The sequence below is a fragment of the Parasteatoda tepidariorum genome, chromosome 2 (genome assembly GCF_982258835.1).
Source record: "Parasteatoda tepidariorum strain Cologne lab strain chromosome 2, Ptep-v5.0, whole genome shotgun sequence".
Lineage (NCBI taxonomy): Eukaryota > Metazoa > Arthropoda > Arachnida > Araneae > Theridiidae > Parasteatoda > Parasteatoda tepidariorum.
The window spans coordinates 45,844,392-45,867,119 of NC_141756.1; the positions used below are offsets into that span (position 1 = coordinate 45,844,392).

Consider the following 22,728-nt stretch of genomic DNA (forward strand, 5'->3'; position numbering starts at 1 on the left):
ATAGAAATTCTATAAAAAGCTCTCTAAGTAAGTTAAACTCTTAATTCACTTTTTTTTTCTTCAATACACCAAAAAAATTGTCTACATTCACTTTCCCCAGATCCTCCGTTTCTCCTTCGCTTAGGCCTTTTTTGACTTTAAATCGCTGGAATAAACTCGACCGATTCACTTTAAGCCCACTTTGCTTTGCACCTGTCTACTTGTCATGGTTAAATAATAACATAAATTATTTTGTTCAAGGTTAGTAGTGCCCCCTGGATCACTAAACTTGAGATGTTACTACTTATTAAAATTAGGCTTGAGCTATAATTCTTAAGGAAAATCTATTTGAACCTCATCTCACCACTTTCAGAAAAGTTTCTCCTAGCTCAATGGGCCATTGCGCCCTCTAGTAACACTTAAAGGAAACTATTAGTTGATACAGCAGTTATGAATAGTGGACACTATATGGTTATAATTTAATATCTCTGTCTCATTTTTGTTTATTTCTGTGAGATTATATCAAGAACGACGATGATATGAAGAAATAAAATACTTCTCTGATTGTGGTTAGCTTTAAAGTTACGTTTTCCTGCTTCATATTAATAAAAATTATTGATAGAATGACCTAGGAAGGAAACGTCTTAATATACTTAAGTATATATCAGAAAGAAACTGGGGTGCTGATGCCTCGACCCTTAGGAGCACCTACATCACTCTTTCACGGCCTATTCTAGAATATGGATTCCCTATCTACAGTTGTGCTTCCCATACAAATTTGCAAAAACTAGAGAGTATCCAACTCAGCGCTGCGCGGATCATCACTGGCCTCCGAAATTCCTGTCCTGGTGATACTGTACTGTTTGAGGCTGACCTGCAACCTTTGAGCCTCCGAAGAAGGGCATGCATGGTAAAATATTACAGCAAACTCTATAGTTTTGGATCACAAAACAGGGCTTCGGATTTACTAACGAAGTGGTAACATAGTCAAAGGCTCAAGCGAAACAGCCCTTTCAGCCAAGTATTTTCGTCCAACATAACTTTTGGAAACGTGGAACAGCACTTCCTCAAGCAGAGCATGTACCCTGCGAAAGGTCTTTCGGAGGTGTCTTTCCACACCGATCTCCCGGTGGCTGTCAACAAGCAAAATGATCACCCTTCAGTTCTTAGACAAGCAGCACTTGAGAGAATCTACACTATCCCAACGGAGACTGTTCAAATATATACGGATGGAAGCAAGGACGAAGACAATCACACCGGGAGTGGGATCTTCATCAAATCTACGATGAGTGAAATCAAGATCCAGAAAAGGAATCCCGACCACTGCTCCGTTTTTCGGAGCGAGCTTATCGCCATCGATGATGGACTTGCCTCAATACTATCTCCTTCAATTCCGAAAGAGATTTGGATCCTTACCGACAGTAGAAGCGCGGTTCAGCACTTGGCTAGCTGGCACAGAGTGAGAGACAATACCAGCAAGAACATCTTTTGTAAACTTTTACACCTCTCCAAATATTGTCGAATTCATGTACAATGGATACCCTCACACGTAGATATATCAGGCAATGAAATGGCAGATAGTCTTGCCAAGGCAGGTGCAGCTGAGGCCACTGCGCCTCCAGTATCTCTTACATCCTCAGAGCTCTTCTCCATTGCTAAAGCCAAAAATCAATCAGCATGGCTCACTCCACCCAGTCGCAATTGGTACCAGGGTACCAGACCGGGTAGCTGTTTGACAGCTGACAAAGACCGTCAGTCTCAAACCGCCATCACACGTCTCCACTGTGGACACCTGAAATCACTGAGGTACTCTGGAGGAGAAAAGTGCTTTGCCCTCTGTACCAAGTGCTCTTCGGCCCAGGCATCCCCTAAACATCTACTGGACTGCCTCGGTCTTTTAAAACAAGACCTAATTGAAAGACCCTTACTTGTTTTAGACTTTTTGAAGGTGAACAATCTCATGGACCTTGTCTAGCTAGGCTAGAAATGGGGATTTGAAAGAAGAAGATTGATAGAATAAAGATTTATTTCAATGTTTCGAAATTTTTAAATATTGTTTTCATTATGTGAAAACATATAATTTTCTAATCAATTTCTAATCTTTCATTTCTGAGTTTAGTTCTATTATACTTAAAGAATTGCTTCTATCATACTTTTATTTACTCCTGTTATCTTATTATATCTTATTCTGCCATATAATAAATTCTACTAAAACAGAGAAAAGAAAATATCTGCATTAATAACTCTTTTCTGAATACAACTTTTAGTTTAAAAGAGGTGATGGTGCAAATCAGACATATAAATATGTATTTTATTAAATATTGAAATTAATTCATGAACAAAAAGGGGAATTCAAAAGGGGGAAAAATTAAAATATTTAAAATAAATCGTAATTTAAATTTTCTTTTGTCTTTAATATTCCACGGCATCCTTAAAGAACTAACAGCTAAGTATTTCATAGAACTGAAACAAAACAAGTAACCAAATGATTACAAAGAGCTTCGTAAATTCAATCAAAAACAATAAAAGTAAACGATAAACTCAGTAATCTAAGTACTAGTAGTTAAACTTTTTGTCGCAGCGTGGCGCTAAAACCATCTGGGCCAATGTGAAAAAAACGCGTTTCCTTTTCATATGCTCTAACATTAGATTGGAAACTGTATAAACTTCTCTGTGAATATAAGTAAAATGGTTACTATCTAGTTCAGTCTCGGTTATCCTTAAAAATTTATTTTTTGCAAATAAAGCATTTAAGTTTAAAAAATAAATCATTAAAACTATGCGAATAGTGGTAAAATTGCTTTAGTTTTATTATTATAGCATAAATCATTCAATGATAGAAAATTATTCAATACAAACCAACAACATACTTTTCGTATTATACTTATAAAGGACATTTATATTGCCTTATAGAAACATCAAAGGAGCACGTGCCAAATTAAAAAGGCAAATAAAGAGCCCATAAAATCGTATTAAGTTGTTGCCTTGGTTTCATTCAATTTACAAACGCTACAGTAAGGAGAACGAAAAACACTTAATTGAAAGCAATCTTTTACCACTTTCATCAAGTAAGGTGATTTGTATTCCCTTTATCCTTATAATAAAGATTTCTAGAAAGAAATTTAATTAGGTGATAAAATATAATTAATTATTAGTCAGTTGTCCTTCGATTTTCAACGCACCTGTACTTCAAAGTCCATATTTAATTAAACCTTAACAACAAAATAAATTCAGACTACACGGTAATAATTTATTTCTACGATTAGCTGAATTAAATGACTTATTTAGGAAAGAGCTAATAAAAAAATCTTGAAATACTGTTTCTGCTCTCTTTTTCTTAAATTCTTAATTTTTTGAGTACTTTGAGATACTTTGTCACAAATTCTTTCAATTATTAAAATAATAAAGTATAATTATATAATTCAGTAGTTCTTAGTCATAAAAAAAACTGAAACAAAAATATATTTGTGATAAAGTTTTAAACTACAAAAATGGAAAAATTCCCTCCAAACAGCTGCCTCGTAAGTGCCTTATTCAAAACTTCGTCAATATATACTATATATAAACTATAATACTTAAGGGCAATCCACTCTGACATCATCATGACGCTTTTCTACAAGTTCCTCCTGGCCCAGCGGACCTCTGCACCTTCTAGCAACACTTAGTTGATGCATTGTATATATGGTTAGTTGATTTAGTTAACGCATTAGATTGATATAGTTGACGGTCTACAGTTATAATTCTGTATATCGCAAATAAGGGACACCATGTCTATTTATTTCTAAAATTGAGTTGTTACCAATCCATGTTGTATATTTTCCCTTCTATCTTTTTGTAAGAACACTATGTCCTGTCAGGAAATGACGAAGTTAGGCAGTTTTTTGTTAGTTTTATAGTATTTTTTTCATCATATTATCCAAATTCTGTTTCCCATCTAGTGGTTCTATGCACTTCCACTTCGACTTTTAAGATTACGGTTTATAGTCTTCCTCTGACGTTGCTGTTGGTTTCGTTTGTTATTCTTGGGGGCAGTCGTGGGGTATTGTTGTTTGCGGTAACTTACCACCAACCGCTGAAACTGCTCCCGAACTGACTGCATGGTAATGCCTCCTTGACCATACATGTCAGTGCATCCACTTTAATTTCTTTTTCATATTTTTCCTTTTTTATCATAAGGTTGTTGATTCCTGTAGTCCCCTTCACTAGGTGATACTTAGTACGTCATTTAGTATGTTATTTCGTGGATTTTTACGTTCTCTCCATCTGTGTTGTTCCTTTTAGTTCTCGTACGAGGTAATATTTTATTTTATTTCATCTTAAAAAATTTTTCTTCAAATAGTCTCCCAGTTATGATATTAGCAGATGGGAGCTATCACAACTTGGAATTTTATATTTTATAATTTTTTTCTTCAATTTCCATTATATATATATATATATATATATATATATATATATATATATATATATATATATATATATATATATATATATATATATATATATATATATATATATATATATATATATATATATATATATATAGTTCAAACTATATATATATATATATATATATATATATATAGTTCAAAATGAAGATAAAACAAAGGAAAATTATAGACATATCAAAAAGAGGGGGGGGAGGAATAATAATTTAAAAAAATAACAAACAACTGATAAATGAAAAAAAAGGGATTAAATTTTTTTTAAAAAAACCGAAAAAGAAAAGGAAGAAAAAAAGATATAATCTTTTCATCAGCCCACACGATTATATCCGCAAAAAAGAGTGCTTTCTGATATTGTATCAATATAGCCAAAGCAAAAAATATATTAATACAATAGGGTGAGGAGCACTCAAAAAATTTTTTTACAAAAATTACAACAATTAAAATAAAACACAATAAGTAAAAATAAGGGATACAACAATTAAAATAAAACACAATAAGTTAAAATAGCACGCAAAAACAGAAAATAAAATAAAAGAAAAAGAAAAAACAGTATAAAACAGAAACTATAAAGCGAGTAGCGAAATCAGATGTACTTACATGAACGGTAATTTTTCAAGAAAGATTAATTAAAAATGTTTTCGCAACAAGATTGCCAAGATTACAAAATATGAAAACAGAAGCGCAAATTGTGTGTAACTAGAGGTACATATATATATATATATATATATATATATATATATATATATATATATATATATATATATATATATATATATATATATATAATATTATCAGCATCAATTGAAATTGGTAGTATATTAAAACATTCCATTTACTGACATTTTCAGTCGGGACTTTTATTAGCACTGTCAGATGACGGGAAAGAAAGGGAGAGAGAATAAAACTGAAGGAAACGACTTAATGGAAAGTAAATACTTTTAAGAAAAGGAAAATTTCAGAAGATTTTTTTCTTCCTTTTAGTTTGACGGAAATATTTGCCCCAAAAGAATACTCTCTGAGACAGAGTGAAACAAAAGAAAATGGTAGGATTTGAAAAGATATCGGACAAGAGAGATTTGGAATTGCATCTGTCTGCCCAGCACACTAACACCATTCTGTGAAGCATATGTCAGGTGAGATCACATCGGCTTATGGATGGAAGAGGTAAATGTTAGGTATGGGGATGATTTTTTTTTTTTTTTTTTTTTTTTTTTTGCAGTATGAGACCAACAAAAAATTTATGAATCCCACCCTTTTCTTTTGTTTGTTTTGCTTTGCGTGAGAGAGACTATTTCAAAATAAAAATTTATATTGAATTTTAAACTATAGCTCTGATTAACAATTTTATCACGAAATGTAATCAAACTTTTAAGAGAAGCGGGACAAATTTTCTACAGTTTATAAAAAATAAGTTTCATTTTTTTTGTACAATTGAATATGCACAAAACAATTTTCGTCTGACAATTTTTAAAAGGAAATTTAGAATAAAAGCCTTTCTTAAAATTTAGGGGTTTTTTTTCATTTTGGTGAACAGAATGTATCATGACTTGAAATAATCTCTTTATTTTTATTTTCTACCATAATATTACTTTTCAAATTTTCAACATTTTTGTTCAACAAAACCTTTAATTCAAAACTGCATATTTTTATTTTTATTTTTTCAAAAATAATATTGAAATTCGTACATTTGTTTTTATTTAATTACATTTATATTTGATTGCTAGTTATTATTTTTATCAAATTTATCTTTTATATTCCAAATTTCTTATAGTTACATTATATAGTTTTTGAAATATCTATTTTATTTAAATAACTACTATGCGTATTGTTAAACTATCGGAATATCTGGACTTTTCGTACGAGATAAAATTATAAGTAAATTAGTATTGAATCGTTAGAAATCAATACAACGAAATCATACCCAAAACCTAAAGATATAAAGATATAAAGTTACACAATTAACAAAATTAACATGACTAGGAGGCTTCACCCCCTGCTCGCTGCCGCTCGCCAACCCCCGGAAATGCTTTCGCAGTTCATTTCGGATTGCTTCGCATTCCGACGCTCGCTCATTGGATACGTTCTTAACGTCTAGCTTTTGTATACTTTTTTGAACACTGAAGTTCCGAAAACTTTTCACTGTAGAAAATTATAAACCTGTGCATTTCAATATTAATTTGAAATTGCAAACAGTTCACATATTTTTCTTAATCACATTATTCTGAATTTCAGTTGTTGAGAAAAGTAACTGTTGTAAGTTTTGTTTTAAAGTCTTTCCCACCAGAGGGCTAAAACCATGTGTTGTAAAACAATATGAAATAGTACTGAACGCCGGATGTAAAGCATCGGCTTCGATGAAGATAATTTTGTGAGAATTTTTTGAATTCATCCGATTAGACATATGATGCCCACTACGTGCTCTTGTACGCCGAAGCCTATCAATTAAAACGTATTAGCGTTTTATATAATATAGATTAGCCATATGATGCTCACTACGTGCTCTTGCGCGCCGAAGCCAGCAATTAAAATTTAAAACTGTTGCCAATACGAGAAAAGAAATATCATCGGTTTTATTGATACATACGTATTAGCGTTTTATATAATATAGATTCCTTAATTTGCTTTTATTTATCGTTAATTGTTACTTTTCCCGAAAACTTAACGTTATTGAAGTGAAAAAAACATCTTTTCAAAAATTCATCAGCTCAAAATAAAGATTGACTATATTCAGCGCGTTTTCCCTTTGTACTCGATACCAACTCAGCTGTGGTATATTTTGTCTACTAAAAGTAGACAAAGCATACCACAAGCAAACTATTTTCTCCGGTTTTTCCCTTTAAAGAACTGCAAAAAAACACATTACCACTGCTCCTGTATTAGGTTACGTAAATCATTGCCATAGCTCTACGGTAAAAATTAGTTCCCATAGAGCTAGAAGCGCATTACATTTTACCATATCCTCGTAGTTTTGACCGTACTTTTTTTCTCAGTACATTATTGCCATCAATAATTGTATGGATATTTCTTTCGGTCCCCTGGAGGGGATTACTTAGGCACCTTTTCGCTAATAATTTTACCTTTTAATCTATAACTTCTTTCTTGCATTCAATTAATATTGATAGAATTTTAGATTTCTAAAAACGTGTTAAAAAAACGCAACTATAAACGAAACAAGTGATCTCAAATAGCTTAAAAATATTAACTCGACGGCGTAGTCCTTTTATGCCGTCCACCCTTGTGCACGCCGTTGACCATGACCATATATATATATATATATATATATATATATAACAAGAAAATCGACGCACCAAAAACGCATTAAGACGCGCAAAATCGACGTTCGATCAGGCTGGAATGATGCCGACTGGGAACGTATAGTCTTTAGCGACCAATCCCGCTTCCGACTGTGTCCTGACGATCATCGAAGGCGTGTTTGGAGACGCACAGGGCAGAGGGGGGATCCTGCCTTCACTATTGCACGCCACACCGGCCCTCAACAAGGCATTATGGTCTGGGGTGCCATTTCCTTTGACAGCCGGACCCCTTTGGTCGTCATTGGAGGTACACTTACTGCACAGCGGTACGTCGACGACATCCTAAGACCTGTTTTGCTACCGTTCCTTTTGCAGCTCCCAGGGCTGGTTTTTCAGCAGGGCAATGCCAGACCACATACGGCACGTTTTGCTATGAACTGTCTGCAAGCTTGTCAAACTCTTCCTTGGCCTGCTAGATCACAAGATCTCTCTCCCATCGAGCATGTCTGGGATATGATGGGAAGGCGATAGCATCTGGCACGGGATGTTGATGATCTTGTTCGACAATTGTATCGAATTTGGCAGGAAATACCGCAAGAGACCATCCGGGAGCTTTATCGGTCTATGCCATGCCGTGTGGCATCTTGTATCCAGGCTGGAGGCGGGTCAACACCTTATTGAACTTGTTACTGTAACTCTGCAATAAATTATTCAATTGTTCTGAAATTTTAATCAGTTACTATTCTGCACATTGTCTTCCTATCCACCATCTTTCGTTTCAATCGGACAACTCCTTCTTGGTGCGTCGATTTTTTTGTTATAGAATATATATATATATATATATATATATATATATATATATATATATATATATATATATATATATATATATATATATATATATATATATATATATATATATATATATATATATATATATATATAGCAATGCTTCTTCTGTTTGGTAGGTAACTTCCTCTATGTAAAGAGTGATTGAAACTGTCTACTACGCTTAGTCATTGCTTCTTGTTCTGTTTTACCAAAGTAAACTTACGAAAAAAGAGTTTTTAATAATTACCAATGCGGATTCCAGAAAGGAAAAACAACGACTGACCAATTGCGTGCTATCAGGCAGATCTTGGAGAAAACCAAAGAGTATAACATTGACACATACCACTTATTTATTGACTTTAAAGCTGCCTACGACAGCATCAACCGAGGAAAACTACTTGAGGCTATGTTGGAGTTTAACATCCCAAAGAAGCTAATCAGTCTCACAAGAATGACACTCAAAAGAGTTTCGTGCGGAATAAAAATCTCGTCAAGTCTCTCTGAACCATTCTTCACCGAAAAAGGCCTGAGACAGGGTGATTCCCTTTCTTTCCCGCTATTTAACATAGCTTTGGAAAAGGCCATTAGAGACTCTGGTATCAACACAAATGGAACAATCTTACAAAGAACTGTCCAACTACTCGCTTTTGCTGATGATATTGAAATAGTTGGAAGAACAAAACGCTCAGTCATTGACGCTTTTGTAGCGCTTGAGAGTGCGGCGAAGGAGATGGGACTATTTATAAATGCAGACAAAACCAAGTTTTTGATCGCAACAAATAAAACTCCTGATCGATCTCCTCTGGAGATAATGACTTACTCTTTTGAAACTGCTAACCAGTTCAAGTACTTAGGAACCTTGATCTCTAGCTACAACAACCTGAAAATCGAAATAAATAACAGAATTTTCATGGCTAACAGAAGTTTCTACGGCCTCAGAAACCAACTCAAATCCAAGTTCATCAGTGTGAAGACAAAGTTAAACATCTACAAAACTTTAATCAGGTCTAGAGTTACGTATGGAAGTGAGTGCTGGACCCTAAACAAAACAGAGGAAGAAAAACTGCTAATTTTTGAAAGAAAAATTTTGAGGAAAATCTTTGGATCTCTTCAAGAGAATAACGTAAGGAGAATTCTTTACAACCACGAAATTTACAAAAAATATGACAAATTCGGTGGGACCGACATTGTGAGAACTATTAAAGCATCCCGCATTAGGTGACTGGGCCATCTCTTCAGAAATTCTGATGCCGTCCCTGCCAAAAAAGTGACTTTTTCCACAATTGAAGGGACGAGACGTAGGGGACGACCACCTACAAGATGGATAGACGACGTTGAAAAGGACCTCGAGCTATTTAGAGTCAACCGATGGCGGGCCGTCGCACCGGATAGGGCCAGATGGAGGAAAATCTGCGAGTCAGCCTTGGCCTGTGAAAGGCTGTTGCGCTTGTGAAGAAGAAGAAGAAGAATCTACAAAATATACCACAATCAAGTAATTTTCTTTATTTTGGAGGACCGTAAAAATAATATTTCCACTGCGAAATAAAAAAAATATTTAGATTAAATCGTAATTTGTTTAGAAAACTGTAGTTTTGTCTCATTAAATTACGACATTCTAAATGAATTAACAGCTAAGCAATTAAAATAATAAATTAAATTAAAACCAAGATTGCAAGTTACATTAATGTATTCTAAAATAGTAAAACTAAATTATATAATTATGGTCTAACTGGTAGTTACGATTTATACCTTATGTGGGTAGTTACGATTTATACTTATTGTGGGACAGTAAACATTTCGGGAAAAAAATTTTGCTATTTCAACAAGCATTTTTTTTTTTTTTTTTGAAATAATAAGTCGTATTTTTTTCCTTTACATGCCTTAAATAACCTTTGTGATATTTCCTTCCAAATTTAATTCTCTGCTATAAACATGTTTTTAGTTCGGAATATTGTTCCAAATTACAAAGTTGAAACTAAAAATGGTATATCTTAATTGTAAAGTATATAAGTTTTACCATGACAATATTTTTAAATAGTTTTAAAATATACTCTTTAAAAAAATAAGCTAAATATAACTAATTAATGGAGTTTGTTATAACCAATTGCTTTAATTGCCCCAATATTACGCGTACCAAGTTTTGAACGAAATATCAAATTGGATACCTGCAAATGACGTCATCGAAGGTAAATTTATCAATTCAGAAGCCAATTAGGTTCAACACCCTCACACAACGTCGCTTACTGGTATCCAATTAAATCTGATTTAAATCACATGGTTGGGCATTATTACTTCATTTCTTCTTAAGTTGCAAGTGCAAAACTTTAGTTTCAGAATAAACAGGAAATTCTATCCAGAGTAATGACGAATTTACCCTAGAATATCTAAGATTTCGAATTAATAATATAATAATACATTTTTCTGCAAAAAAAGAATTCGAGAAAGTAAAGTTTTTAGATATATTACTGCAAACATTAAGAAAATGACAAATGAGTTGAAATTTTTCCTTTTTTCCATTTCTAACAAACACCAACGAATCTTTTATTCAGCAACAGCATTTATGCAGTAGCATGCGTCATTTATTTTAATAATCTTGACTAAACATTTGGATGAAATTATGGTAATACTACTTTTGGGAAAATGGAGCAAACAAAAGCCAGGAGAAAAATACTTAATTTGTTTCTTGAAGTAACTAATTTTTTTATGAGGAGTAGAAGAAGTGAAGATTTGTAAAAAAAAATACTGTAGGGAGATAATAAAAAGGAAGCATTTTCTTCATTTATTTGTGATAAAATTATAAATTTCAACTTTCGAACAAAAAATTACCATTTATATATTTTTTTATTAAAAGATTAAAAGTATATTAGAAAATACTTAATTTTTTTTATCCTATGAGAGATTCGTTTTACAAACGAGATACCTCAAAATGCCAGCTTATACGTATATAATTGTACTTGATATGTAAGTACTTAGAAATGTAGGATTTACTACGTTTTCTGAAAGAAAAAGTCTTTTTTTCTCACTGAACTTCAGCCAACAATTTACTGTATAGACTATATGAGACTGCTTTTAGCTGCATGTTATACTATTTCATCTGAAATATTTACCCAAACTTCTGTTTAATTTATTCTAAGACTTCTTTTTTTTCTAGTATTGTTATTTTGCGTATATTTAAATCTTTTCTCTTTCAACAGCGTCCTCTTTTGAAAAATTTTGTTACTAATTTCAAAATAAGGTGTCTCTGGTGACTGAAGCAAAACTCAGCCATTTACTACTTACTTATTGTCACATTCCATTTTACTAAGTCTTCAAATTGCCAGTCAATCTTTAATTGTTTACTCAATAAATAAATAAACTGACACATTTTTTTTATTTTTCAAAACACCTTTATTTTCATTTTTTATAAAATAAAAAATGTTTCACGTAGTTTATTTATTTCAACATCTTAAGCTCTATATAGCTATTCATGATTTGACCATGTTTTTAATAGCATATAATATGCTATAGGAATAAAGGATTTTTTCCTGGCACAAAGAATTTCTTAATAAAATTATACATATAATTGGCTGTATTTTTCTTTAAAAAAGTAACCATCAAAAACCAATCAAACTTTTAAGTACTCAAAAAAATCTTTCAACAGCTTCACTCTAATTTTCTTTCGAGTAATTTATTAAGATTCCTGCGAATGATTTTATATTCAATTCTGTCACATTCTTGATACTGAGTCTGTTGATTCGTGCTCAGATGCTTGTACGTTGGGACGAAGATTTTGTGGTAATGATAAACTAGTATCTTCTTTTTCTGTTTCATTTGATATGTTCCTACAAAAATAATAATAAAATTAAATTATGAATATAAATTAAATTATGAATCGAAATTAAATTATGAATCGAAATTAAATTATTAAATGAGTAAGTGCAAACTTTTTTGTTAAATTCATAATGCACCCCGAGAAAAATATGATCACAATGACCAGAATATGGTTAATTTAACCATATTCTGCAACCAATCAGCGTTCAACATCAGGATGTGGATCTTCAGGTATACAGAGCGCTCTCTACTGGCCTGCAAAGTTTTAACTCATTTTTGGGAAAACGAAACACCTTTAAACAAATCAATTAAATGATGTTTGATAGTTTCATGATCTTAAAGAAAGTGTTTAATCTTTCTTTGCGATAGGAGATAGACGCTGATTTTCACTTATGCTAAATATTATTGTCGGTCCCTCTAACATCTAAAAGTTTGAAAATTTATTTAAAAGTTTGAAAAATGACATCAACTAAACACTTCTAAAGTTACGAAATAGTTCTCTGAGTATTCCTTGAGAAATTCAATACAATATCTAAAACTGAAAGTGTCTCTTTCATTTTTGTAGTATAATGTGCGTATATGTACTTGCACTAATGTACTGGCACTCAGGATACCAGTACTCCTCACGGTAAAATCCATTTTAACCAAAACATGCTACGAAACGAAAATTTAATATATCGTATAATATTTTACTGAAAAATAGATTTTAGATACCATAATTTGATTCGGAATTCGTTATAGTATTGTAGTATCTTAAAACATGATACCATCCAAATTTACTGAAACTTTATTAAGATGTTAAATTAAACCATAGTTTTCTTAAATCAATAGTAAAGAAATTTATTTACTCTGTAATAAAACTACTCTTGGTGTTAAGCTATGCTTCAGAGTAATATTATGTTTCAACAAGACCTTAAATTTCTTACATTTGTATTCGTTTTAATCGTCTACAAACCAATATATTATTCTAGTTTCTAAAGGAAACGATAAACAGTATTAATAGATTATACCACGCTTTGTGCATTATGAAATTTTTGTTAGACTTTATTATAATTTTGAAGTAATTTTTAAACAACATAATGAATTTCAGTTACACTGTTTGAAATTTTCGTAACCATAATTTGGAGTCAAATTGAAAAATATAGGTTAGGAATGGTAGGAATAGGTTAGGAAAAATATAGGAAAAATATTATTAGAACCGGATAGGTTTGCATTCTTTGCTTATATAAATCAATCCTCCTAAGTTGAAAACTACAAATGAAAAGTTACCAACATGCGCTAAGCCTAACAGACGTATTCCACTCTTATATGGGCCTTTACGAAACTAGAGAAAAATAAACAAATTCTAAACAGGCATTTAGAAATATTGTATTTCAAAATATTTTATTTAGAAATATTGTATTTAGAAATGCTGTATTTAGAAATTTTGTATTCAGAAATATTGTATTTAGAAGTATATATATCCAACCTTTCAGGTTTTGGAGATGCTCTCTCTACTACGCTGGTTGCTGCTGCTGATGCACTTGCTTCTGTGTAAGACGGAGGAGGATCTGTTGGTGTTGAACACTGTACCGCAATGCTCCCTGCCATTAGATGTCTGCTAATTCCTGACAGAAAGTACATATTATTTATGAAATAAATGACAGCCTTTTCTAATTCAAGCTCACTGATATGAAAATGATTATCAACGGCATAAAATCAAATTCAAATGTAGAAACAAGAAAGAAAATCAAAGAAAATAACATGAGAACTTTAGATTAAATTTGAAGCCGTTTAGTAACAGAATTAGTGTTGGAAAATCAATTCATAGTATTTTAATAGACAAATTAAACCAATATGTTTAATGATTCTTTGATACAAATTAGAAATCAAAATTGAAGATATTATGTTACTAGAAATAAAATATTCTTCGCATATAGTAAAAATTTTATTATTTCGGTGCAATGTCACTTTTATTTATTAGTTTATGTTAGTTTAATAAACAAAATACCTTTATATAATATAAAAAATATAATGAAAAGGGTTTTCGGTGCATTCTTATTAGCTAGAAAATCACATGATACCAGTTTTCCTCGCATAAAAATACAAAGTTCTTTGTTTGTCATCTGCGTAAATTTAAAAAATAAATTTATGTAAGTATTCTCCACCTGTAAAATGTTTATTTATCCAGCGGATGCAATATTTATTTATCATACGCTTTTAGCATTATCAGCCATTATTACATTTTAGATTTCAATTATTATTCCAAATTAAAAGCGTAAAACTAAAAGCTGTATTTCTTTATTATAACGTAATAATGACGAAAATATTCAACTCGGTACTTGAACGTATTAACAGTTTTAAAATTGTAAAGCGATAAATAGGTTATATTTACTTTCATTACACACTTCGTGTAAAACTGCGTCTAGTCAACAAATGTGAATAAAATTGCGATTACAAAATTGTAAAACATTATTAAGAATTAAATTTTCGCATGTTTATTTAATAATCTTTTTGACTTAAAGCATTTAGCGAATTTTTTAAGTAAACAAAATTCGAATATAAATTTATTTTTAAAAATTGTCGATGAAGTTACAATTGTGACGGAGCGAAATTATTAGGACTTAAGTAATAAGTGAAGATTGTGATAATAAAAATTAATCCTTTTAGAATCTCTCACTTGATTATTTTTTAACTTATTTACAACAATCATCTAGAAGAAATTATTGAGACAACCGTGGGGCTTTGTGAACAATGAGAGAAGGGGACAAACCCCCTAGTTATTAAGATAGCAAAATCTTATAATAGGGAGGAGTGTCATAATATCAGTAAACGGAGGAAAAGATTAATATTTAATCAAACTCTCATATATCAAACACTCTTAATAATTATTTCTATATACTGTTCATGTATGCACAGTAAGAAGAATATATTAAATAAAGTTTGTTGTTGTTGCTGTTCATTTACGTCGCACTAGAGCTGCACAATGGGCTATTGGCGACGGTCTGGGAAACATCCCTGAGGATGATCCGAAGACATGCCATCACAATTTTGATCCTCTGCAGAGAGGATGGCACCCCCGCTTCGGTAGCCCGATGACCTGCACGCGAAGTTGAGCACTTTACGGTAGAACAGTTTAACGAGGACCAAAACCGCACACCCTCGGTCCCTACGCAGGCTGATCCAAGTTGTCACCCACCCGCACACTGATCATAGCCAGTGATGCTTGACGTCGGTGATCTGCTGGGAACCGTGTCTTAACAATCAGTCCACTGCGGGACATATTAAATAAAGGAATTCCTCATGAACATTATATCATTTTAAGATTATACAAAATTTGAAAAATTCATTTTCAAATCAAAAGGTAAAAATAACCAGATAACATTTTATAATATTTTTTATCTCTTTAAACTGCTGAAGGATGATGTATATTGATAAATTGTGTCAATACAATAACTGGAAATGAAATATTAACAAATTAATTTTTTTTAAATATGTTCAAAAATTTAACATCCTATTAAGAAGTGAAAACTGAGTTTGATCTAAATAAGAATCTAAACTTTACTAAATAATGAAATATCTCACTCTCCAGTTTCATAAATGTCATATCCCTTCCCAATCAAAGCAAAATCTACAAAATTTCCTATCGCAAAATAATCTTTCAAACTCTCTATAATACTCTACCAGATCAATGCAAAAGAATCATTTAACGCAGCAAGATTGTAAACCTCAGCAAATAATTTGTAAATTTCACTTAATTTGTAGATAAATATTTAATTTTTTAGCCATGTACAAAGATTAAAATATATAATTTTGTGAAACTTCAGTTTTTTCAATACTATTAAGCAGATAGAGTTTTTCAAACTAATAAACTTATTATTGTTTTACGAAAATTAAATAAATTTCTCAGTATTTTAGTCAGTTTAAATTTTTTTAAATTTCCATTTTTCTGAAATTAAGCACAAAATGAAGACATTTTTCCTAAATTTAAAATTAAAAGTCTTCGAAAGAAATAAGAATGCAATGCGGGTTACGAAATTTTAAGAACAAATGACAACTTTTCTATTTTTTCCTTTGACACTGTAAAAAACTTTTGTTGCATTGTTGCAACAATTTTTAGTGTTGAGGAAACCAAAAATTTTTACTGTGCATGTTGTCATATTTTTTATTTACTTTTTCCTTTCTATAGTTTTGTTTATTAATTTTTGTTCGTTTGTTTACTGACAACACATTTTTTCATGCTCATTAGAATCGATTAAATGACTTCATTACAAAAAGATTTCGTTAAAAAAATAAGCATATTTTTCGCAATAATTCTTTCAAACAATTATTATTCTTTCAATTTTACATAATTTGTTGCAAGATAACTGCAGTTCTATATTTAAAAATGTATTTTGTTAACCTCATCAGCAAAATACGTCATACGCTAATCATACGCCAGAGTTTTGTACAGTGCAATGATTAAATTTTGTGAAAAATGTAACGAAAATATTTATCATAATATTTATTTTATTTTATATTTTATAACCGTCGTTGAACAGCTGACCCAATTTTGAGTTCACGCCTACCAATGTTCAACGCTGCAACCTTGTAATTTTGAACCCAATCCAGAAGACAAGAGAACTCTAGGATCAAATATTGGGAGAAGTGTTGCCTTCTTGGATTATTTTTTGATGGAACTAATCCGCACTTGTGTAACATGGAGAGGAAAACCACAAAAATCTCCAACGGTTAGTCTGACGGCAAGGGGACTTTGACCCACGATCCGTCTACCAGCAAAGATATATTACGTCAGTACAGTGGACGGTGCGAATCTGTTGCGGAATTCGTATCGACCAGCCATTGCTGAGATTTGAACCCGGTTCACCTAATCGGAAGGCCAATGCTCGATTCCCTGAGCCACCACAGCTCTCATAATATTTTTTATAGCCGTCGTTGAGCAGCCGATCCAATTGTTTGGATTTACGACTACTAATGTTCAACTCAGTAGCCTTGTAATTTTGAACCCAATACAGAAGACAAGGGAACTCCTGGAAATATTGGGTGAAATTTGCCTTCGAGGAGGACTTTTTGATGGAACTAACCAGCATTTGCGTTACATGGAGAGGAAGACCACGAGAACCTCCCACGATTAGCCTGACGGCAAGGGGACTCTAACCCACTATCCGACTTCCACTGAGGATATTTCACATCTGCACTGTGGTCGGTGCAAGCTAGACGTATCGACCAGCCATCGCCGGGATTGAACCCCGGTTCTCCTTATTGGAAGGCGAACGCTCTATCCCCTGAGCCATCGCGGCTCTCATAATATTTACTGTAGTTGTTCCATTGAGCATTAAAGAAAAAAGTACCTCTTTGTGAATTCATGGGTACTGCATATATGTGTTCTGGTTGTTCTACGCCTAGTAGAACATGAGAGGAATCCAAAGGTGTCGTCACTATAGACGATTGACATGGAAAAGAATATACATTAGCCATACCACTTGTCGTGCTACTACAGTGCAAAGCATAGAGAGGACCTGCAAAATCAATTTTGAGACATAAACAAATAAGGCATAGGTTGCTAAAATGTTTGATGGTATTAAAAAAAAACTATACTTTAAACATACTATAACTTAACACTTCTTTAAAAATTATCAATAATAATAATGAAAACTCATGCTAAAAAATTTGCATGCTGTACATTTATTAAATATTAAAATCTTCTTGAGATAGTTTAAACATTTAATAAACTTGATTAAGTATACAGCAAACCACATTTTTTTTATTTTAAAAATGATGCATCTGCACTGGATTTAACATCAGAGTTGTAAACACCAAGAAAAAAAACTTTTTTCAAAAGAACCAACTGTAAATCATTTACCAGGAGTCTCTTGTAAAATTACACTGAATTAAAAACAGTAACTTTCAGTAAATAAATAGAAAAATAATTTCAGGTAAGTCGGTTATTTTACAGAAATAAGGATAAAAATCCCTGTAAGCATCTCTTAGACTTTTGGCATTTTCGGGTTGTGAAACATTAGAAAGATTTCCATATCCCTGATTAGAGAATATTTGTATAGTTTGATAGAAATAATGTTTGTATAGAAATCGATATAGTTTTTTTACACGAGGCATCGAACACAGACCAGAGCCGTCTACCCACCACATCGCATGGGTGACTTATTACCTATAAAATAAATAACCTATGAAATAAATGCCTAAGAAATTAATTACCTATGGAATAAATAATGAAACATTGAAATATCTGAAAGAAAGACACCTTAGAGAAACGCAAACGAAAAAGTTATTTTTGGTAATAATATAAAGGAGAAACTCAGTTATATGCGTTTAAAAAAACCTAAGGTAATTGAACGAAGCTTGTTTTTTTTCTATATTTTTTACAGAAATGTCTGACGGTGCAGAGTTAATTAAGTGTGGTTATTTGTAAGTTTTGTTGTTTTTCACCTGTACTTCAAAAACATTGATTTTAAAGATGCGGTTAAATTTTAAAATAATAAAATAATAAATAATAAACTTATTATTATTATTATTATTTTAATTATTATTATCATTTTAATTATTATTATCATTTCAATAATAAATAACTAAAATAATAAAATATTAAATAAGAATATACGTAATTTATTTATTTTTTAAACAAATGAGCTTTTCTCAAAAACTTTGCAAACTACTTTTTTTTCCTTTTTTAATAACTTTTTGGCAAATAAACTAACGTTTTTTTCAATTATAAAACTCCATCCATTAATTAAAACAGCATTAAATTGTCGACAGTTGCTAACACATTAACATATTTTTGACCATCGTTGGTTCTTTAGTTCACAAATGTCAGCGGCAAATTATTTCTTTATGTGGGATAATTAAAAGAATATTCCAACTATTGGTTAGCTCTCAAATCTTGTGCCAGCTGTATAATTAATAATATTACGAGTAATAGCTGTATTTTTATTTGCAATATTATGCTGTTTCTTTTAAATTTTAAGCTTTTTAAACTTTTCGACTCTCTATTAATCATATAGTCATACAAAAATGCTGAATGATTCGCTGAATCACTCAATTAGTAGTAATTAATAAAATATTAATAGAAAATAGTAATGGCATTAAATAAAATAAACAAATACTTAGATAATTGGAATAATTAATAATTGTAAAAATATACTTAAACTTTAGGATTTAAATCCTTCTTTGTAACGTAAGTTTACTGTTTTTCACTTTTAATGTTTTATTCAAAATTATCATTGATATTAATTAGAGTATTGATTGATATGAGTTTAACATAGTAATTAATATTATTTTAACATATTGATTGATATTATTTTAACATTGATACTAGTTTAAGGTAGTTATAGAGTTACAATCTGCATCTTCAAAATTATCCGAAAGAAAAAGATATCTGAATCGTTTACTACACTTCGTGCCAAACTTCTCACAATTTTCACTTTTTTTTTCTCCTCTTCTGTCATTTTATTTGTATCTCTATGTGATATGCTACGGCTCGTTTTTTTACTTTCTTATGCAAATTATAAGGTTTGCCGGCAAAATACTCGAAATTTGGATAAATTATCGATCGAAAACAAAAAATAACTTTTTTACAGAGATTCAAATCCCAATAAAAAAAATTAGTTTTAGTTTTTTTTCAAACTTCTTTACTGGAAATAACTTCCTTGAAGGCAAACCGTGATTTCATCAAAAACTGTACTGTTTATTTGGCAAATAATAGCATAAACAGCTTTATAACAACGCCAAGTACACTGTTAGAAATTTCATTCTAAAATTACGGCAAAATGAACGGCAGCAGTATATCCATCCAATTAACCATAAACTTTACTGTTAAGGACATTTTTTACTTTTATGGTTTTGAAACCGTTGCGATTTTGATCCTCTACAGAGGGGATGGCTCCTCCTCGTTGGTAGCCCGACGTCCAGCGTGCGAAATCGAGCACTTTATGGTAAAACAGTTTAGTGAGGTATAACTTTGGGATTCCGGAAGGTAAAAATACCTTGACGATGAACCTCTTTTAAACCCGAGGGAAAATTTTTGTTTCATTTCTTTTGGGTAAAATGCGACTTGTTATCAAATAACAATTCCTTACTTTGCAGATTGATCGATTCTAACATCTTTAGATAAAGGAACTCTAATATTATTAAGCTACAGATCCTTGTTTGAAATGAAAGGAAATGAAAGTGAAAAGTTAAGTGTAAAACAATCCAGCAGTTTACATAAAATGAAATAAAACTTACCGCCATTAAGTGAAGCATGATGCCTTCGATATGGAACGCATCTTCTACATATGAGACAAGAAACAAGTGTGACAAATATAATGACCACCATCGAGCCGAGGGCAGATCCCAAGAGCACAGATTGACTAGAATTAGAAGTATTATTTGAATTTAAAAACATTTTTTTTCACTCTAATGCAAGAATTATAATTTATATTAAAGTCCAATAGTTAATAGGTAAGAATCATATTCTTTTATTGGTTCTTATTCAATGTCCTGTATAACGCATACTAATTTAGAGTTCAAATTTTAATATTTTTAATTTTAAATATTTTTTATAAATTATTTTATATTTTTTAAATAAACCTATATTGGCATGTTGTCGTTCTAAATAATTTATTTTGTTTTTTACATGCATTTAATAACACTCTTTTTTTATTTTCTGGATGCTTTTAAAAAATATTTCTGTAATATCAATAACTATTAATATTCCGGATGTTTTTTAAGAATATTTTACAGCACCAATAAATATTTACTTTAAAATAGTTAATAATGTACTTACAGATTTAATTTCTTTATTTTCATCTTTTCATTTCTCTAATATTCCAAATACTTTTTAAGAATACTTTTATGGCATCAGTAAATATTTAATTTAAAATATTTTAATAATGCACTTACAGATTTGTTTTCCTTATTTCCATCTTTACTTCTCTTTTATTTTCTGGTTGTTGTTTTTTTAAGAATATTTTAATAGTATCAGTAAATATTTATTTTAAAATATTTTAATAATGCAGTTACCGATTTGGTCTTCTTATTTTCATCTTTACTTCTATAATGTTTCGTATTTTCGTATTTATATTTTTAGCCACTTAAACGCATACTAATCCTGAAATAAATACCTTTGTAAGTCAAAGGAAATCTTATGAAAATAGAATTAAAATCAATAGTATTTCTTGAATATTTTTATAATGCATTTTCTATGACTTTCTATGACCTTTGTGCTCAAAATAGACCACCTTCGCACTCCATACTGTATTACTGTCTCCTAGCCTAATCATCTGTAGAGTCATACATCAGTTACGGCTTTCTTAACAATTTTGTGTAAAGTGGCAATGTTTCGAAAAATGTTGCCGACTCTGTAAAGATTGAAAACAAAAGTAACTGAGAAGAGAAAGGAGGAGAGAGAGGAAGGGAGAGGAGGCCGAAGCTAGAGACAATAGTAGAGGTTGAACGCTCTTCCGAGCAGGACTATTTTTGTCGTCGCTGATATGTTTCAGATGGATATTTCTTATATATGTTTAGTTTAGATATGTGATGTGCTGCATTACCTTAATAAAAAAAATCAAGCAGCCGAAGCTCTTTGTGACAATTTAGATGAGGTGTTATAATTTTAATAGATCATAATATATCCACCCTGTCACGACGAGGGGGGGAAGAAAGTTTATTGACTCTCTCCAACAATTTTGTGTAAAGTGGCAATGTTTCGAAAAATGTTGCCGACTCTGTAAAGATTGAAAACAAAAGTAACTGAGAAGAGAAAGGAGGAGAGAGAGGAAGGGAGAGGAGGCCGAAGCTAGAGACAATAGTAGAGGTTGAACGCTCTTCCGAGCAGGACTATTTTTGTCGTCGCTGATATGTTTCAGATGGATATTTCTTATATATGTTTAGTTTAGATATGTGATGTGCTGCATTACCTTAATAAAAAAAATCAAGCAGCCAAAGCTCTTTGTGACAATTTAGATGAGGTGTTATAATTTTAATAGATCATAATATATCCATCCTGTCACGACGAGGGGGGGAAGAAAGTTTATTGACTCTCTCCAACAATTTTGTGTAAAGTGGCAATGTTTCGAAAAATGTTGCCGACTCTGTAAAGATTGAAAACAAAAGTAACTGAGAAGAGAAAGGAGGAGAGAGAGGAAGGGAGAGGAGGCCGAAGCTAGAGACAATAGTAGAGGTTGAACGCTCTTCCGAGCAGGACTATTTTTGTCGTCGCTGATATGTTTCAGATGGATATTTCTTATATATGTTTAGTTTAGATATGTGATGTGCTGCATTACCTTAATAAAAAAAATCAAGCAGCCGAAGCTCTTTGTGACAATTTAGATGAGGTGTTATAATTTTAATAGATCATAATATATCCATCCTGTCACGACGAGGGGGGGAAGAAAGTTTATTGACTCTCTCCAACAATTTTGTGTAAAGTGGCA

General features: G+C 31.5%; 1 protein-coding gene across 1 annotated transcript in view; it reads right to left on the reverse strand.

The window, feature by feature from the left end:
• Nucleotides 1-11,872: 11,872 nt before the first annotated feature.
• Nucleotides 11,873-22,728, reverse strand: part of LOC107452552 (uncharacterized) — a 60,099-nt gene continuing 49,243 nt past the window's right edge. Inside the window, exons 4-7 of the mRNA XM_071177476.2 lie at nt 20,540-20,664; nt 17,650-17,817; nt 13,788-13,926; nt 11,873-12,330 (exon numbers count right to left, since the gene is read on the reverse strand). Coding sequence (XP_071033577.1) covers nt 12,216-12,330; nt 13,788-13,926; nt 17,650-17,817; nt 20,540-20,664 — 547 coding nt within the window. The 3' untranslated portion in view covers nt 11,873-12,215. The remainder of the gene's footprint in view (nt 12,331-13,787; nt 13,927-17,649; nt 17,818-20,539; nt 20,665-22,728) is intronic.